General features: G+C 36.1%; 1 protein-coding gene across 1 annotated transcript in view; it reads right to left on the bottom strand.

Annotated features, from left to right (window-relative positions):
• Positions 1 to 1,902: 1,902 nt before the first annotated feature.
• The window catches only part of LOC106464009 (zinc finger protein rotund-like), a 25,192-nt gene continuing 9,514 nt past the window's right edge, over positions 1,903 to 17,580 (bottom strand). The window contains exons 2-4 of the mRNA XM_013924113.2: positions 12,156 to 12,382; positions 3,962 to 4,691; positions 1,903 to 3,929 (exon numbers count right to left, since the gene is read on the bottom strand). Coding sequence (XP_013779567.2) covers positions 3,589 to 3,929; positions 3,962 to 4,691; positions 12,156 to 12,344 — 1,260 coding nt within the window. The 5' untranslated portion in view covers positions 12,345 to 12,382 and the 3' untranslated portion in view covers positions 1,903 to 3,588. The remainder of the gene's footprint in view (positions 3,930 to 3,961; positions 4,692 to 12,155; positions 12,383 to 17,580) is intronic.

Below are 17,580 nucleotides of genomic sequence, written 5' to 3' on the forward strand. Positions count from 1 at the left end.
TTGAATATATTATATTGAACTTGAAGAGATAAGAAAGAAGGAATTTCAACAACATTCTGTCCGGAGGTTTTAGTGTCAATGCACCTGGTGACTCCCTCCCCCATGGCAACATCCATTGATGTACAAAACCTGCGTCCATTTTGATTCACCTAGAGAAATACGCATATTTAAAAGAGGTAAATTACGATAATGATTTGTCGTCCATTAATCATTTGATAATAAGCATACCCCTTGAACGGTGGGTCAGCGGTAAGTTGGAGGACTCATAACGCTAGCCCATGTCGTCCTTTGTATTGATCTCGATAGTCTGAAAACTTTGTTCAGAATCGGATCTATAACGAGGCTTTGTAAACGTTTCAGTGATCATATCTCAATCTTGACCTTTGATTTGAATGATTAATATTAGTGGCACTAGATTACACGATGTCTGTGTATACATAGTGTGAATAGAATTCACCATACATGTTAGCAGTGTATGGAGCTATAGTGGACCCGGTTATAATACGATTATTATAAAATCCAAATAATACTGACAGAACAAGACGAGTGTTATGGAGGCTTCATTATTCTCGTTAACACATACTTTTCTTGTGAACGAATCATAAGTAAATATATGTTCATTGTGGGTTCAGGAAATTATTTTTATACTAGGTTTAAGATTCTAATTAAATCTTCAGGTCTAAAATAATTGATTACAGAAGCAATCAGAGAGCCTATAAAGTATGAAAAATATTTTGTACGATCAAGCACATTATGCAACCCATGAGGATTCTGTAATACGGCTAAGGCCACTTTCCACGAACCTTCAAGATCTATAGATCTCGGAAGGAAAACGACATAATTCGTCAGATTATCGTTGGTAAAATAGTTCATAAAAGTATTACTAACTAACGTCACAGTTGATTCATATCGAATAATGAATACCTCTGTTGTGCTTAATAATTTCTGATGACAGATGATTGTGATTGAGGAATCCGGCTATTAAATTTTCAGGATATCAGTTCCATTTTACGAAATACTGCTTGTTTTTACCCCTTAGTTTTAGTATTTCTTCCACGGCGTAAACATAGTTGGGCGACTTGATTATTCATTGTTGTTCAAATTCATAAAATGTTCCACTTAAGATTTCTCCAAGATAATATTGTAGTTTGTACAATGGGGAATTTCTCTCCAGTCTCTTATGAATAATGTAGATTTAATCTGTCCATCCAGGCATATAGCCTTTCTTAAAAACTGGCGCTTCAATTTACTAATACGTACATGATCGCCCACTCTGACTCGTTTTAAAGCAATGGGTTTACCTAATGCTTGAAAGATATAAATGAAAGCTGTATTCCACCATAAATGACAGGATGAATAGGATTATAGTAAATAGACTGTACACTTGATCCACATCAGACATTATTTACTTTATAATTCGTCTGAATAGTTGACACCACCTACTTCTATTCGGTTAACCATCAATCCTGTCTCTAACAGTAGTATTGATTTTTCTCGATTCAAAATATTACTAAGTTTAAAAGGTTGACAACCCACCATTATTACATCAAAGATATAAATAACACAGTTAAACTTCAGTAAAGATTAACTCATTTAGATAAAACATGTTTGTGTCTTGTTCTTTTACCTGTTGTTTGATCTCCAGGTGGGTGGTGATGACTAGCTGCCTTCTCTCTAGTCTTTCACTGCTAAATTAGGGACGGCTAGCGCAGATAGCCCTCGTGTAGCTTTGCGCGAAATTCAAAACCAAATCGTTTGATCTCCATACTGGAGGAAGAGGTCAAACGCACCCGACCCTCCCAGGTCTTAAATGACCAAATCCCGATGCCGACACAGAGAGAGTAAAGAACAAAACAGTCAAGAACAAACATCAAATCTAATCATCGAAGCTGTCAAAAAACATTTTATGATTTTATTACACAATATCAAAACTCTCAAGAAGACTGCATCACACTAATCATAAATATCGCCATATACCAATAACCCCGTACATAATAAAACAGTTCATGAGCTCTACAACACAAGACACAACAGAAATTAGATAAAATACATGGACATGGCTCTGAGAAGAAGACAATAAATAAGCAAACAAAAATGAAAACACAAAATACAATAGTCATAAAGTCAATAAGAACAATACAAATCAAGATAGTACAGGAGGGAGGAACAGGTCAATTTGAACCTGACCCTCCCATGTCTACAAGACCTAAATCCCGATACCTGGAACATCTCCATGCTTTATGTACTGGCATCTGTCGGTGTTTTACACGGGGCATGACAATCGTTTAGGTAACCGGAATACAGATGAAATACAAATATTATAAGTTAGATACGTTATAGAACTGGCAAATTTTTTGTCAGTTGGTTTTGTACAATGCCCTTATTTGAAATTAATGAGAGTTAAACATATATATAAATTAAGTCACTGTTTTTATGGGCGCTGTCATTAGTTGAAGTTTTATCGCTCACGGATATTTTTGGGAATGGATATTAGAGAAGAGTTAAACATATGGGTTAACAGATAATCTAAACACGGGACGCTGTCCTTTCAACGCAAAAAAATTGCAACAATATCAGGCAATAGGATAATATTATTTTATCTCTAATAATTTAAATTTTCAGCTAACACACACACACACACATTGTTTTATTTCAGTGAAAAACACAATACACCTTTTCTAAGTCTAGACACATGTTGTATGAGAAAACTTATTGTGAATCATGACTTATGTTTACACATTCATTGTTGAAAAAGTGTAAATATACAAATAACAGTCAGTTATGACTGTCTAAATTATATGTAACAAGAGAAAAGAGAATAGACAAATAATATGAAATGACGTCTATTTCAGTTATAATTATAAACAGAGTCACTGGAATATAAAACATGCATCTAATTTGAAGCAGATGTTTATGAAAACCTTGGCTTTGCCGTAAGACTTTTCAGTTGCAATAGAATATAAGACTTAGCTGAAGAATATCTGCCTGTGGCTGTCAAAACCTCATCAAATGTAAGGGGTGAACACTAGTCGACATTTCTGACATTAACTGCACGTTAAAGACTTAAGCACTACAAAGAAAGCCAATAAACAAAAACAGAAGTTTGTTGAGCAGAGAAAGGTTCACGTTCTTTGTTATATTATGCACATATCAGTTATTATTAATTAAAAGACACAAAAAAAACAACAATTAAATTCTTCCCAATTTTCAGTTGTTCCAATATCACAATAATCCTAACGACAACTTTTGTAAGTATTTCTAGTCTTTCGACTGTCATTACGAGAAAGGTTTTGAAAAAGGCAGCCGAAAACATATATTTACAGTTGTTTGTTGGATTTAAAGTGCAAAGATACACACACAATGGGATATTTGCACTGTGTCCACCATGGGTATGGAACCCTGAAGTTTAGCGTTATAAGTCTTTTAGACTTATCGCTAAGCTACCAGCGGGCATTCAGTTCAACTATGGAAGAAATGTTATCTCTCTTGCACTCCTTTCTTGTGTCCAGTCTACCATTTCGTCTTAGTGTACGTTGTGTCTTAGCTATCAAGTCGTTAACCAAATATGATATGAACAAGCAGCTACTGTTAAATATTTTCTTTCAAAGCATTGGGACGTTCTCTTGTAGGCATGGAAGCGTAGTTCCTAATCTGGTGTAAAGCTATTAGCTGTTTAGGAAAACTATTCTGGCTCTTCTTTATAGGAAATCTGTTTTTGGAGATGTCGACAGGTTCATATTGTATGTGTCGTAAAGAAGATTCGGCCAAAGATAGCTGGTGTCCCGAGGAGGTTGGCATCATACAGGGCTGGACCGTTGTAAAAGTGGAACTCGTCTCAGTGATGGATGCAGAGAGGGAGCAAGTGTCATGAGCCATCTGAGACAATTGTAACGGACCACTGTGAGTCGATTCAGAATGGTTCTGAGTAGCTGTATTGTTAGCTTGGTTACTAACTGTTATTCCTCTAATCGATAATGGACTATCTTGAATGTCGCTATGTAGCCGAAGTTGTTTTTTAGTGCAGACTCGGACACAAGTGGGACAGCAGAGTGATTAGTCACTTCTAAGGAGGAAGGATCACAACCTGATGTACATGAAACGTTGCTGGACCGCAAGTTTTCTACGGGAATACGACCAGGAAAAGTGAATGGTGTTAAATCTGGACTTTTTTCAACTGGCGAGTGTCGTTCCTTTTTCGAACAACTAGTGTGCTTTTGCATGTGTTTGGAAAGAAAGCTCTCTTGCGTGTAGGATTTCCCACAATGCATACAGATATGGATCTTCAAATGTTTGGATTCTTTGTGTCTAGGGATATGCTCCAACAGGCTGTCTTCAGTGGCGAAACACTTGTAACAGCTGTGACACTTGTAGGGCCTGTCTTTCTGGTGGCCGCGAGAGTGAGACTGAAGATTGGAGAGTTGACTGAAGGCCCTATTACAATCAGGGTGACGACATTTATACGGTTTGTCACCGGTGTGAGTCCGGATGTGTTGCTGCAAATGAGACAACTGGGTAAATTTTCGCTGACAAAGCTCGCAGCGGTAAGGTTTGATACCAAGATGGATCCGGGTATGCTGAGACAAATAGGAAGAATTGGCGAAGGCCTTGGAGCACCGGGAGCACTTATAAGGTTTGGGCTCGCGCATATGAATGTGAGTATGAAACTGTAAATCCACCTTGGAACCAAATATCTGTCAAGGACAAGATAAAACAAGGTCAGTGAGAAGTATCGCATAGGAATATTGTATGTTTTGATTATCTTCTTTTTATTAAACCTTACAATAGCATTGTGTACCACAATACCAACAATCAATGTAATGACTCACAAAGTAATTGAATCTAGTTCTATATATATGTAGGTACACTGCAAAAACTCTTACCTTAACTCTAACAGATAGCTAATGTAATATGAAATTGCCCTTAAAACCTGTAATCACATGACAGCAATAGTAACAACATATGCGGTACTGTAGAAGAACACATTGTCTTCTGAGACTTATGCGGTTCATCGGTTTTCTTGAGATACGTATCAAAATTTATTCTACAAACTGTATCATTTGGTAAGTACCATAGATTTAATTTTGTATGCTTATAAATAAATGTGTTGTTAACAATGATACATTTAACCTCTTGGTAAGAAACATAGTTGATAGTGTCTGATTATAAATAATAGCTTAATTGTATTTTGCTCGCTGAAACTTAGGCCTAATCTCTTATAATAATTACACGTGGACATGATTTTCCTTATATGGTATGTCAAGGTCTTCGCGAGAACGAGGCTGAGCATTTTGACGAGTAAACAAAACAGATTCTTTACGGATTCTCTTCATTAATTTTACACCTAACTGCAACCATTACATAAGTCATCAAACAGTTAAACATAGAGATTCACAAGCATATAACTTATCAAACCTCACTTCTTTCAAAAGTAAGGTCAAATAGTACACTCGTATCTTTTAATAGGATAATAAGTGGGATAACTACACACCAATGGACGATAATAAAAGTTTTTAGGCCTATATTAGAGTTAACAACCAGCTCTATACTTTACATATGGTTGTACATGAACAAACGTATTCCATATAACTTCGAGTTACTCCTTCTCATTACATTCTGGTGTTCATGTTTCAGAACTATATTTACAATACCTAGGACTTAAAACAGAATAAAATACACACACACATAGTAAAAGGTTACTGCTTATGTAGATGAGGGTAAGGGAGTAGATTTGGTGCATCTGGATTTTAAGAAAGCATTTGACAAGTTGCCACATAAAAGGCTTGTTAAAAAATATCTCTATAGGTGTAGGAGATACGTTAGCTAATTGGATAGAAAAGTGGCTGCATGGAAGAAAGTAGAGGATTCTTACAACTGAAGTTCAGTCATATTGGATTAATATCACAGGTGTGGTACCTCAGAGTTCAGTCTTAGGACCTTTGCTCTTTTTAATTTCCATCAGTGACATAGACGAAGGAAGTGTTAGTAAATTACTTAAATTTGCTGATGATATTAAAATATTTGATGTTGCTAGCTGTGAAGAGGATGCTGATGCTTTGACAAAGGATTTAGATCATTTAGTGAGTTGGGTGAATAAATAGCAAATGGGTTTTAATTATAATAAATGCAAGATAAGGCATGTGGGTTATCATAATTTGAATTATATGTATAATTTGGATGGAAATAACCTTAACAGTGTCATGAAAGAAGGGGATCTTGGTATAATGGTTGACCACTTTCTTAATTCATTCAAGCAGTGTGCTTTTGCTAGTGGTATGGCAAAGAGAATTTTAGTTGTATTTACAGTAATTTTGGATACAAGTCTAAAGAGGTTAGGTCACTGACTAGGTCACATTTGGAGTATTGTGTTTAGTTTTGGGCTCCTTACCTTACCTGTAAATACAACATAAAATCCTATTTGCCCTTCCACTAGCAACAGCACAGTGCTTAGATGACTTAAGAGACTGATCAACCATTACACCAAGATCCTTTTCTTTCGTGACACTGCTAAGGTCATTCCCATCCAAATTATACTTAATACTGTCAAATGCTTTCTAACAATCCAGATACACCAAACCTACATCCTTACCTTCATCTACATAAGCAGTAATCGTTTCAAAGAATGTCAAAAGATTTTCCCTTGGTGAAACCATTTTGACTATCCAATAAAATTCTAAACTTTGTTAAATAATTTTGCAAAGCATCTTTTATCAGACTTTCCAGAACCTTTCCCACAAATGATGTAAGACTAATAGGCCTATAATTACTTGGTGATAACATAGTGTAGCTCGTAGTTATTGGCTTCAATGCTCCGTTATCATAAAGTTACAAAAAATGTCGCATAATTGAATATAACAAAGTGATTTGAAGGCAACAGATTTAAGCATTTTCAACACACTTGTCAAAAGCTACATGCTGGTTTGTTCATCCGTCAAAATAATCTAGATCAATACGCGCCTTTGTTGTTAGCTGTACGATTTGACGCTAGCTCGAAGTATAATCCTTTTTTACACAAAAACACTTGGCGATTGTTCAACCTATTCTTTAATTTAGGTCAATATGGTGCCCAACCGTCCCTGTGTATAACGTTTTACCGCCACTGTATTGAGATCGTTGAATGTTTTCTTCATTACATTTGGGAATAAACTTATAAACCTATTATTCAACATTACCATCGGAAAAAGAGTTATATAGTACGTGTTTGTGTTTTCCAGTGTTTGATTCATATTGTGCAGTTTTAGTGATTCAAATCATGTTGTGAATCGGTAGTGATGTCCAGTTCATTATTCAAATCATATTGCAAAGTGTTAGTGATAGCCAGTGTCCGATATAAATCATTTCGTGAATCGTTAATGTCAAGATGTTAACATTTATTGTGACATGTTAGAAGTGTCCAGTTCACGATTCAAATCATGTTGCAAAGCGTTAGTGATATCTATTGCCCGATTCAAATCGTGATGTGCATCGCCATTGTCCGGGCTGACAGCGGTAAGTTTACGGATTTAGAACGCTAAAATAATGGGTTCGATTCCCCCTCGGTGGCCACAGCAGATAGCCCGATGTGACATCGCTACTAATGTTCAATTATAGATTCGAATTATATTTGAAAGCACATTAATAACATCCAGTACCTGATGTAAGTCATGTTTTTAATGTTCTTGATGTCCAGTACCCGATGCAAAGCACGTTGTGAAGCATTAGTGATGTCCATTGCTTAATTCCAATCATGTTGTGAATCATTTGTGATGTCCAGTTATAAACTTAAAATATATTATAAAGCATTATTAATATCTAATGCAGATTCAAATTATGATGTGAAGCGTTAATGATATACAGTGTTTCATTGATATCTATTGTGAAGCGTTAGTAATAACCAGAGCTCGATTCAAACCATATTTTGAAGTGTTAGTAATATTCATTTCCCCAATCACATCATGTTTTGAAGCGTCAGTGACGTCTAGAGGTCGATTCAAATCATATTGTGAAGCATTAGTGAAATCCTTTATCTGAATCAAGTCATGTTGTGAAGCGTTAGTAATATCTAGTGTCTCATCCATATCATATTGTTAAGTGCTAATGATGTCCAGTGCCCGATAAAAAATCATGTTGTGAAGCGTTGATGATATCTAGTAGTCGATATAAATTATGTTATAAAGTGTTAGTGTTACCCACTACTCGATTCAAAGCATATTGTCAAGTGTTAGTGACGTACATTTCCTCAATCAAATCCTGTCTTCCGATTCAAAATATTATTGTGAATCATTACTGAGTGATGTCCAAAATCTGATCGAAAACTTATGAAGCGTTATTCATATACAGTGCCCGATTCAAACCATATTCTGAAGCGTTAATGATGTTTAGGGCCTCGATTCAAATAATATTTTAAACTGATAATAATATCCAGTATTCAATTCAAATCATGTTGTAAAACGTTAGGGATACGATACACAAATCTTGTAGTAAGCCGTATTTATGTTCTGCGTGGCTGAAATCATATTGTGAAGCGTTAATGATGTCCAATACCCAATTCAAATCATGTTGTAAAACGTTAGGAATACCTAGTGGCCATTTAATGTCAATTCTGAAGCGCTAGTGATGTTTAGTGCCTGATCCAATATATAATGTGAAGCGTTTGTAATGTGCCCCATTCAAATGTTCGGAAACTTTAGTGATATCTAGTGCCCGTTTCAGATTATGTTGTGTATCGTTATGTATACCCAGTTCTAGATTCAAATCATGATTTGAAGTGTTAATGATTCCTAATGCCCGAATTAAATCCTGTTTTCAGGCATTATTAACGTCTAGGTTCCAATTTCAATCATATTGTGACGTGTCAATATCCTTTGCCCGAATCAAGTCACGTTGTGAATTGTTAGTAATACCCACTACCAGATGCAAATTATGTTGTCAACTGATAGTGACGTTCACTTCTCAAATCAAATCCTGTTGTGAAGCTATAATGATGTCCAGTGTTCGATTTAAGTTATGATTGTGAAGCGTTCATTGTATCCAGTGCTTGATTCAAATCATATTATAAAGTGTTAGTGACATTCAGTATCCGATTTAAATCGCATTTTTAAGTGTCAGTAATGTCCAGTGCTCGACTTAAATCTTGTAGTGAACCATTAATGATGTCCAGTGCCCCATTCAAAACGGCCATATACTATGCATTAGTGATGTCCAGACCACGATTCAGATCGTATTTTGAACAGTTAGTAATGTCCAGTGCGTGATCCAAGTCATGTTACGAAGCGTTAGTAATTTGCAGTACTAGATTCAAACCATGTTGCGAAACGTTAGTGATGTCTACTGCTCGAAGCAAATTATGTGAACATAATAATCATATTTATACACATTATTAATTATAAGGAAAACTACATAGAAAATTTTACAGTATTTACATACATGCAAATATACCGAACATTAAAAAAGTTTAATATAAACGTAAATCCAACAAGTCAAACAAACTAACTGTTACAGGAAAATAAAATCAGTTCTTAATCAATGCATATAAGTAACTGGGACACAACAGCTCATAAAGACGAAAAGCTCATAAATGAGCCTGAAAGCTTGAATTCAATAAATACATTGTCGAGTTAGCACCAGGGTGCAATTTCTTAAGTTTTCTCACAATTAAAACATGACTTAAATCTTATGGCTTCTTCTTGATACATGTTCTGAATAAGAACGTGAACAAGTATAAAACTAGCTGATGTTACATTCTAGAAGTCTTACGTTAACTAATTACGTTCTTTCAACCCAAACCTTTCATTCCTCTTAAGTGTTCAATAAACCGACGTTACAAAGAAGTTGAACTATTGTTTATTGGTATATCGTATTGGGTCAAAAATCGGAACATTGTAGGACTAAATTTGAAAGTGCATGCAAAAACACGAGTTTATGCTGGTTCATCTCGACTGCATTGCACATAATATCTATGAATCATTATCCTGTTATATTCGTTAAACTTGTACAAATTATTGTGATATATAATGATGCTCTAGAGTCTAGGAGAAAGATGAATATGTTATTATTACGTTATATTGAGTGTTAGTCGCATTTTAAAACAACGACTTGAACTTGTTAATTCAGTGACGTGTCGCGACAGATGGGAATGGTGGCTTCATCCGCGACATGCTTAATAACTGTATATCTAATCAAAAACACCTTAGGTGTGAATAAAAAGTGCGATTTGCAGGAATGAAATCAAAATTGGCGGCCAAACTGGTAGCTACACTTATAGCATTGATAAGATTTTTACAGGAAATATTCGTTCACTAGTTATCCAGGCCGTATTTTTTGTTCAATTGTTGTACATAAAAATGCTTTAAACTAGAATAATATGCAGTTAATATTAAAATTCAACCATACGACTCAGAAATTTAGAACATACTGTAAAGAAAATATGTTCCTTGGTTGAATGACGTACAACACTTTTAGCCCCAGCAAGGTCTCGAACCAAAGTCATCATAACGATCATTTTATCGTCTGTGTTCATACAAAAAGAAACGATTCTGTCGGTATAACAAAGATGATAAATTGTAGGTGTCACTTCAGTCACTTTCGTTTAAAATATGTGTTAATTGTGGTTTTCATTATCATAGATGTTCCGAGCACTGACATCACAAATGAATGTGTAAATTTATAAACGGATCCGCCAAATCCTGTTGCGCTATGCACTCACAATAACACTACTCTAAAAATGATAATTCCGAACGCTCTCTACAGAACTGATAGAATTCATAATTTACATGTGAAAATACAGGCGCTGATCACTTAAATTCTCATATACTAAGTATGATGTTTTAACGTCATAAAGAGATGTATGTACTTTTATGTCTCTTGCAATTTCTATACACTAATTCGTCACATTAATTCCATATGTAATCGGTTGCCCAACCAGTATATCAGCGGCAAGTCTGCGTTCTTACAATACTGAATTTTGGGTTTCGATATCCGTGGTGGGCAGAGCACAGATAGCCCATTGTGTAGCTTTGTGTTTAATAATAAACAAACATTACTTCAGAATGATAATTCTAAGAATTTTTGCTTACGATGGGATTGTATTTCTCGCGCGGTTTGAGAATTCATTTCGAATATTTTTGTTCGAATGAACGGTAAGTTTATTTGATTTTCATTTAACTAAAACGTTTTGCCTTCAGTAAATGATTAATTTTACAAACACCTTTTCACGCGAGAGGTATAAAAAGTGGGAATTGTTTTAACAGTACCTATCATTAATTTAGCAAGAAAAGCAATAGAAGTAAAATTTATTTTCTATGAGAAATTATCATACCGTTTTCGTCTGTTTATAGCTATTCACTAGTGTTTAAACCTTAATGTTCGTTTTGTTGTTGTTTTCACTATTCAGCACAGCCTGAGAGTGTAGCTCAAATCAAGCAAAACGCTGTTACCATGTTCAAGTGGGTTTGTTTGTTTGTTGTTAAGCGTAAAACTGCAGAAAAGGCTGTCTGTGCTGTACTAACTTACGGGATCGAAACCCGAATTTTTACAGGTGTATGCAGCTCAGCTATAACGATACATAAGTTGACTATTAAAACAAATTTACGACGTTCCACTTAGGATGTTTTAGTTTTCCAAGCAGCATATATTTAATATTTTGATTGGTTATATGTCCGTTGATATATATAACGACTTGTGTAGTCTAATAAATTATGACGGTCAACTAGGTGGCACTGCTATTCAACCTATGTAATTAAACGATGGAATAAAGCTGGAAAACTTTATAGGTTCTTAAAATATATGTTATAGGCTCAAATGCCGAAAGCTGGCGAAGCATTAGAAAACAATTGCCAACATTTGTGATGAAAAATTATTATAACTAGTATATATATACATAAATTATTACAATACTCCAGAAATAGTTTATTTAATTGAACCAACGTTTCAGTATTTCAATAGTAAGCCCTAATGATGCTGTAATCATAACAATATTTAAAATAATCCAGTCAGCACTACAAAATCTAAAGATTTGTGATGAAAATTTGAAAACCGAAGTGGGCAAATTAAACGAAATGTGAAGAAAACAACATCTTAAGTTTATGTAATTTTTATTCCAAAATCATTAGTCTGTTTTAGATAATCCTATTAATATTACACATTATGACAAAACGAGTAAAATATTCATAATATTTTACCTGCGGACACATTCTACATTGAAACTTTTTTCGTCTGATGGCAGCACTAGCGACATTCAAGATCGGTGTGCTGTTGATGACTCTGCTGATTGGCTGAGACGTTGTTAAAATAGTACTCGAGGAAGTGGAACAGGAATTATGGGAGACGCTGTCCTTATGAGTATCATAGAGCTGATCAGATGACTCCATCTTGCATGATCGAGTCTCTTCTAAAGTGCCACCAGGACCTGTGAATACAGAATGTGATTTAAAAATACCTTGTTCTTGTTCACTCTACGAGTCTCATTACAATACTGTAATAGCCTATAAATTAACATAAAAACATCGTGATCAAATCTCTTCGTTACGAATTTTCTGATTCAGATTCTTTGTTTCAAAATTTCGCACAGAATTACACAGAGCCTTGCAAATTTGAAGTGATAGACTAGACAGAAGTCAACCATCAACAGCTCTTGGAATTCTCTTATCTGATGCAATAATTGGATTTGACCGTCAATCTTATAGCACACCCAAAGTGTGAAGCTCATTTTTCCGGTCCTTTAATACAGGAATCAAGTAACATTATCAGCTCTTAACAATACATGATGGAAACAATTAAAATCTACCATTTTAATAATACAGTGAAAAATATGTCCTGATTTGGGCATGTTATAGTCTCATATTATTTTTATTCATGTACACATGATTTAATATAAAATTGTCTCTTCTGACAAATGAAAATAACAGTTTCACGCATATAGATAGTAGGAGTGATTTCCCAAGTTATCACTATTGTAGTATGGGGACGTGCTATATGTGTTTCACATTTTTTATATTTTTTGTAGTTCCCATTGTGGACAGAGTGAGGCGCTAGAGCAAGTTACTAAGTTTAGCTTTCTTGACTTGTGTGCTGGAACTGTGTGAAGGTCATGGCCCATTTATCTAGTTTACTTACAAGAATAGTGAAAGTATTTGTCTGCAAAATACAGGCAGTCACGTTCTTAGTCTGGGGGCCTGATGATTAGGGCGCTCGACTTTCACTCTGCGGGTTCAAAGCCCCGTCAACGAATACGCTCGCCCTTTCAGCCGTGATGGTCAATCCTGCTATTTGTTGGTAAAAGAGTAGCCCAAGAACTGGCGGAGGATGGTGTTGACTAGCTGCCTTCCCTCTAGTCTATCACTGCTAAATTAGGAACGGCCAGCGGAAATAGCCGTCGTGTAGCTTTGCGCAAAATTCAAAACAAAACAAACCAATCCTTAGTCTGTACACGGATGCAAATTATGGTGTTTTATGTGCTAAGGAGCTGATGTTTATTGGCATATTTAAGGTAAAGTTTGTGCTCAAGAAATGATATATTTGTATACTCTTCATTTCGTGTAACCTAGATTTGTATGTTCTTTAACCTTAAGGGAACTCTCCTAACAGTTTCAGTGTGAATACAGGTTCGTATGTTCCTTTTCCATTTATTAGTTTCTCGAGAACTCGTAACATTTTTTATGACACAGCGTTGCTTTAACGTTCACTATCATTTGAGGGAGCACCAGTAAGGCTCTTGAAGCAGTGTTTTGTTTAGATTGGCAGTAAGGGAATGAGTATAAAGCTTCCAGTTGAAGCAGTTTTACGTGTAGCTCAACACATAAATTTTTAAAGTTATTTCTTTTGTTGAGATTTAGATTTCACAGTTTTGCTTATTTTATTTAACTTAAGTGGGGTCATTTTCATTTAATATCTCATTTTTCTTTAGTATAAATTGCATGGGGGAGAACACGCAGTACCATGAGCAGGTTCTTTTATGAAAGTAGATGAAATGCGGAAGAATTTCGAAACGTCGTTCTCTACACTTGTGTTTCTACAACAGGCAGTTGTCGTCAATTCAACAAAGTTTCAACAAATTATCGTGTTGTTATTAAATATATTTGTGTCTTTGTATTCTGGTGTCTTTTTTATTTCTTCAAGCAACCTTAAAGTTGCTGCTCGAGAGGAAATTAATTCCAAAGCCCAATATCATAGAACAATCTAGTAATGGGCCTAAATACTCTTCATGCGATACTACAATTATAGAATCACCAGGTTGTGGGCCTAAACACTCTTCATGCGATACTACAATTATAGAATCACCTGGTAGTGGGCCTAAACACTCTACGGTACATGCGATACTACAATCATAGAACCACCATGAAGTGGGCCTAAACACTCTACTCTACATGCGATACTACAATCATAGAACCACCAGGAAGTGGGCCTAAACACTCTACTCTACATGCGATACTACAATCATAGAATCACCAGGAAGTGGGCCTAAACACTCTACTCTACTCTACATGCGATACTATAATCATAGAACCACCAGGTAGTGGGGCTAAACACTCTACTCTACTCTACATGCGATACTACAATCTAGAGTAGAGTGTTTAGCCCCACTACCTGGTGGTTCTATCTCTACATGCGATACTACAATCATAGAACCACCAGGTAGTAAGCCTAAACACTCCACTCTACATGCGATACTACAATCATAGAACCAACAGGTAGTGGGGCTAAACACTCCACTCTACATGCGATACTACATTATTATGCTACAGAATTACTTAAACTTAAGTGTACGACCCGGCATGGCCAGGTGGTTAAGGCACTCGACTCGCAATCTGAGGGTCGCGGGTTCGAATCCCTGTCACACCAAAATTCTCGCCCTTTCAGCCGTGGGGGCGTTATAATGTGACGGTCAATCCCACTATCCGTTGGTAAAAGAGAAGCCCAAGAGTTGGCGGTGGATGGTGATGACTAGCTGCCTTCCCTTACACTGCTAAATTAGGGACGGCTAGCGCAGATAGCCCTCGTGTAGCTTTGCGCGAAATTCAAAACCAAACAAACTTAAGAAGTTTTTGTTATTATTGTTCCCTATTATTTAAGGCAACTAAACTATGCTTCCTAAGAGATGTGCAACAAAATAATAGAGATAATGCTTTCTTATAAATCTTTGCTTTGAAACTGATCTTCTTCCACTCAGTGAAAATAATTTCGTAAAATTAAATTGAAATTTTAATTTTGTGTATCGCTCAGAAAGTAGTTGTTACAGCTATTATTACTGAAGGTAGAAATATTTAGCAAGAGAAAAGGCATTAAGTTGGGGGAAGGCTAAACTGATGTTCCCCCACAAAAACTAGTTTGTGCCGGTTCAAGTGACCTGATGTATTGGAAAATAAATATTTCTTGCTTCCCTGGATAAAAAATATCAACCTAACGGCCGTCGTTTGTTCATATTATATAACATTTCTGACAATGAAAGGCTGCATCTATATCGGCAATCATACATCTGAAATTAGACTTCAACAGACAGCTTTTACATTCAAATGTTGTTGTATTTTAACTTTGGTATTGTTACGACAGCGGAAGTCACGCTACACTGGGAGTATGCGCGCTTGAGTTTCTAGAAGGATCATGACTTATCGAGGAACCCCACGAATGTCCGAGTGTTTGCCAGGCGCTCTCTTTTTTAGTATATAAACCCGGCAAATAAAGCCAGCGAGAGATAGATCGAAGATAGAGATAATTGAGTCAAGCAACAGTAGGAACCGTAAGTAAAGTGTGTGAATCACTGTGATTTATAGCGTGTGCTATAAAGGTTGTTAAGTTTAAAGTGACTGTGGAAATTATGTGTATTGCAAAGTTGTATCGAGAAAGAATAAACTAGTTTTAATCAAGAAAGGACTTATATCGCTGAAGTTCCTCGGAAAGAATTTATACCAGAAATTAAAAAACGAGCAGATACGCAACAAATTGGTGTCAGAGAGTGGGATAGAGAAAAAAAATGGAAACGAGAATTGGCAAATCATACTACGACGTAGACGATTCGATGGCAGCAGTACAAGAACAGCAGTGGTTGGAGAAGAAAGAAAAGAAACAAGAAGAGAGACTACAGCAGTGGTTGGAGAAGAAAGAAAATGAACAAGAAGAGAGACTACAGCAGTGGATGGAGGAGAAAGAAAATAAACAAGAAGAAAGTCTCCAACATTTGAGAGAAAGCCAGAGTACACAAATGGAAAAGATTAGTAAATTTCAAAGTGAATTAAATACATTAAAGAATGATTTACTGTCTTTTACACAAGGAGGATATATTAACCATGTATCTAATCAGCCCCAGACAACAAGAAGCCCCTTCCAGACCCCGCAGTTAAACCCTAATGCAGACATCTTCAATCCTGCCAGAAGTCACATTCCAGACCCGAGTGTCAGCAATAGGGGTGATCTAGTGCGAAGGAAGCCACAGGAATTCGATGGGAAGGCACCCTGGGAAGCATATAGAGCACAATTTGAGCTCCTGGCAGAAATGAATGGGTGGACAGACGAGCAGAAAGCAGTGTACCTGGCAACGAGCTTGAAGGGACAACCACTGGAAATACTTGGACAGTTGTCAGCAGAAGACAGGCACAACTATAGAGCACTGGTAGCGGCTCTAGAACTCAGGTATGGAACCCAAAATCAGTCTGAAGTCTACAGGGCTAGGTTTAGGAATAGAGTCCGTGCTAAAGGGGAGAACCTGCAACAGAGCTGGCACAGGATTTGGAAAGTATGGCACACAAGACCTACCCAACTGCACTACTCGATGTCCTCAAGTTGTTGCTGAGGGATCAGTTTGTAGACGCCTTGGACAGTCCACAACTGAAAATACAAGTAAAGCAAGCACACCCCTCTACTATACAAGATGCAATGGAATAAAGACTTTGTTTAAAGTATGCTTCTATCTTATCTTTATTTGCAAGTTTGTTTACTAGATTATAACCTGATTTAATTTTATGACGTTTTAAAACAAAACTTATTTTGTTTAATACCAAGCAGTATTAGGATATCATTAGATAAAGGTATATCTTAATATATCAGGAAACAACAACATTGCTGTACATTTTCATTTGTCTAATGAAGAGGTTTACCCAGCTACGCTTGTCGCTTCAGAATAAACTTCAAGATTTACATTTTCTCAATAAATGTTGTGAAAAGAAGATCTTTCCCAGAAAATCTAGAGCTACAACCAAATTATAGATGTATAAACTATATTTAGAACTGAAAAAAAATAATCTTACTCCACATTGATCAGGAGACTATCGATATAACAAATTGGCAAAAAACTCAAAACTAAAAAACGATTGTTTGTAGTTAAGCACAAATCTACATAAAGGGTGCTCTGCCCACCACGGGTATCGAAACCCGGTTTCTAGCGTTGTAAGTCCGCAGTGCCACTGGGGGGGGGGGGGTGCCTGAAAAAAAAAGAATAAACTTAAATCTCTTACACAAAGATCACGCTACGTAATGAAAAAGGGGAATTTGTTGATATCGCAACTTTTGCTTTCCTACTGCCTTTAATAGTTTGTTTTGTTTTGAATTTCGCGCAAAGCTATACAAGGTTTGTTTGTTTGTTTGTTTGTAATTATGCACAAAGCTACACAAGAG

This window comes from Limulus polyphemus, unplaced genomic scaffold (genome assembly GCF_000517525.1).
Source record: "Limulus polyphemus unplaced genomic scaffold, Limulus_polyphemus-2.1.2 Scaffold1539, whole genome shotgun sequence".
Lineage (NCBI taxonomy): Eukaryota > Metazoa > Arthropoda > Merostomata > Xiphosura > Limulidae > Limulus > Limulus polyphemus.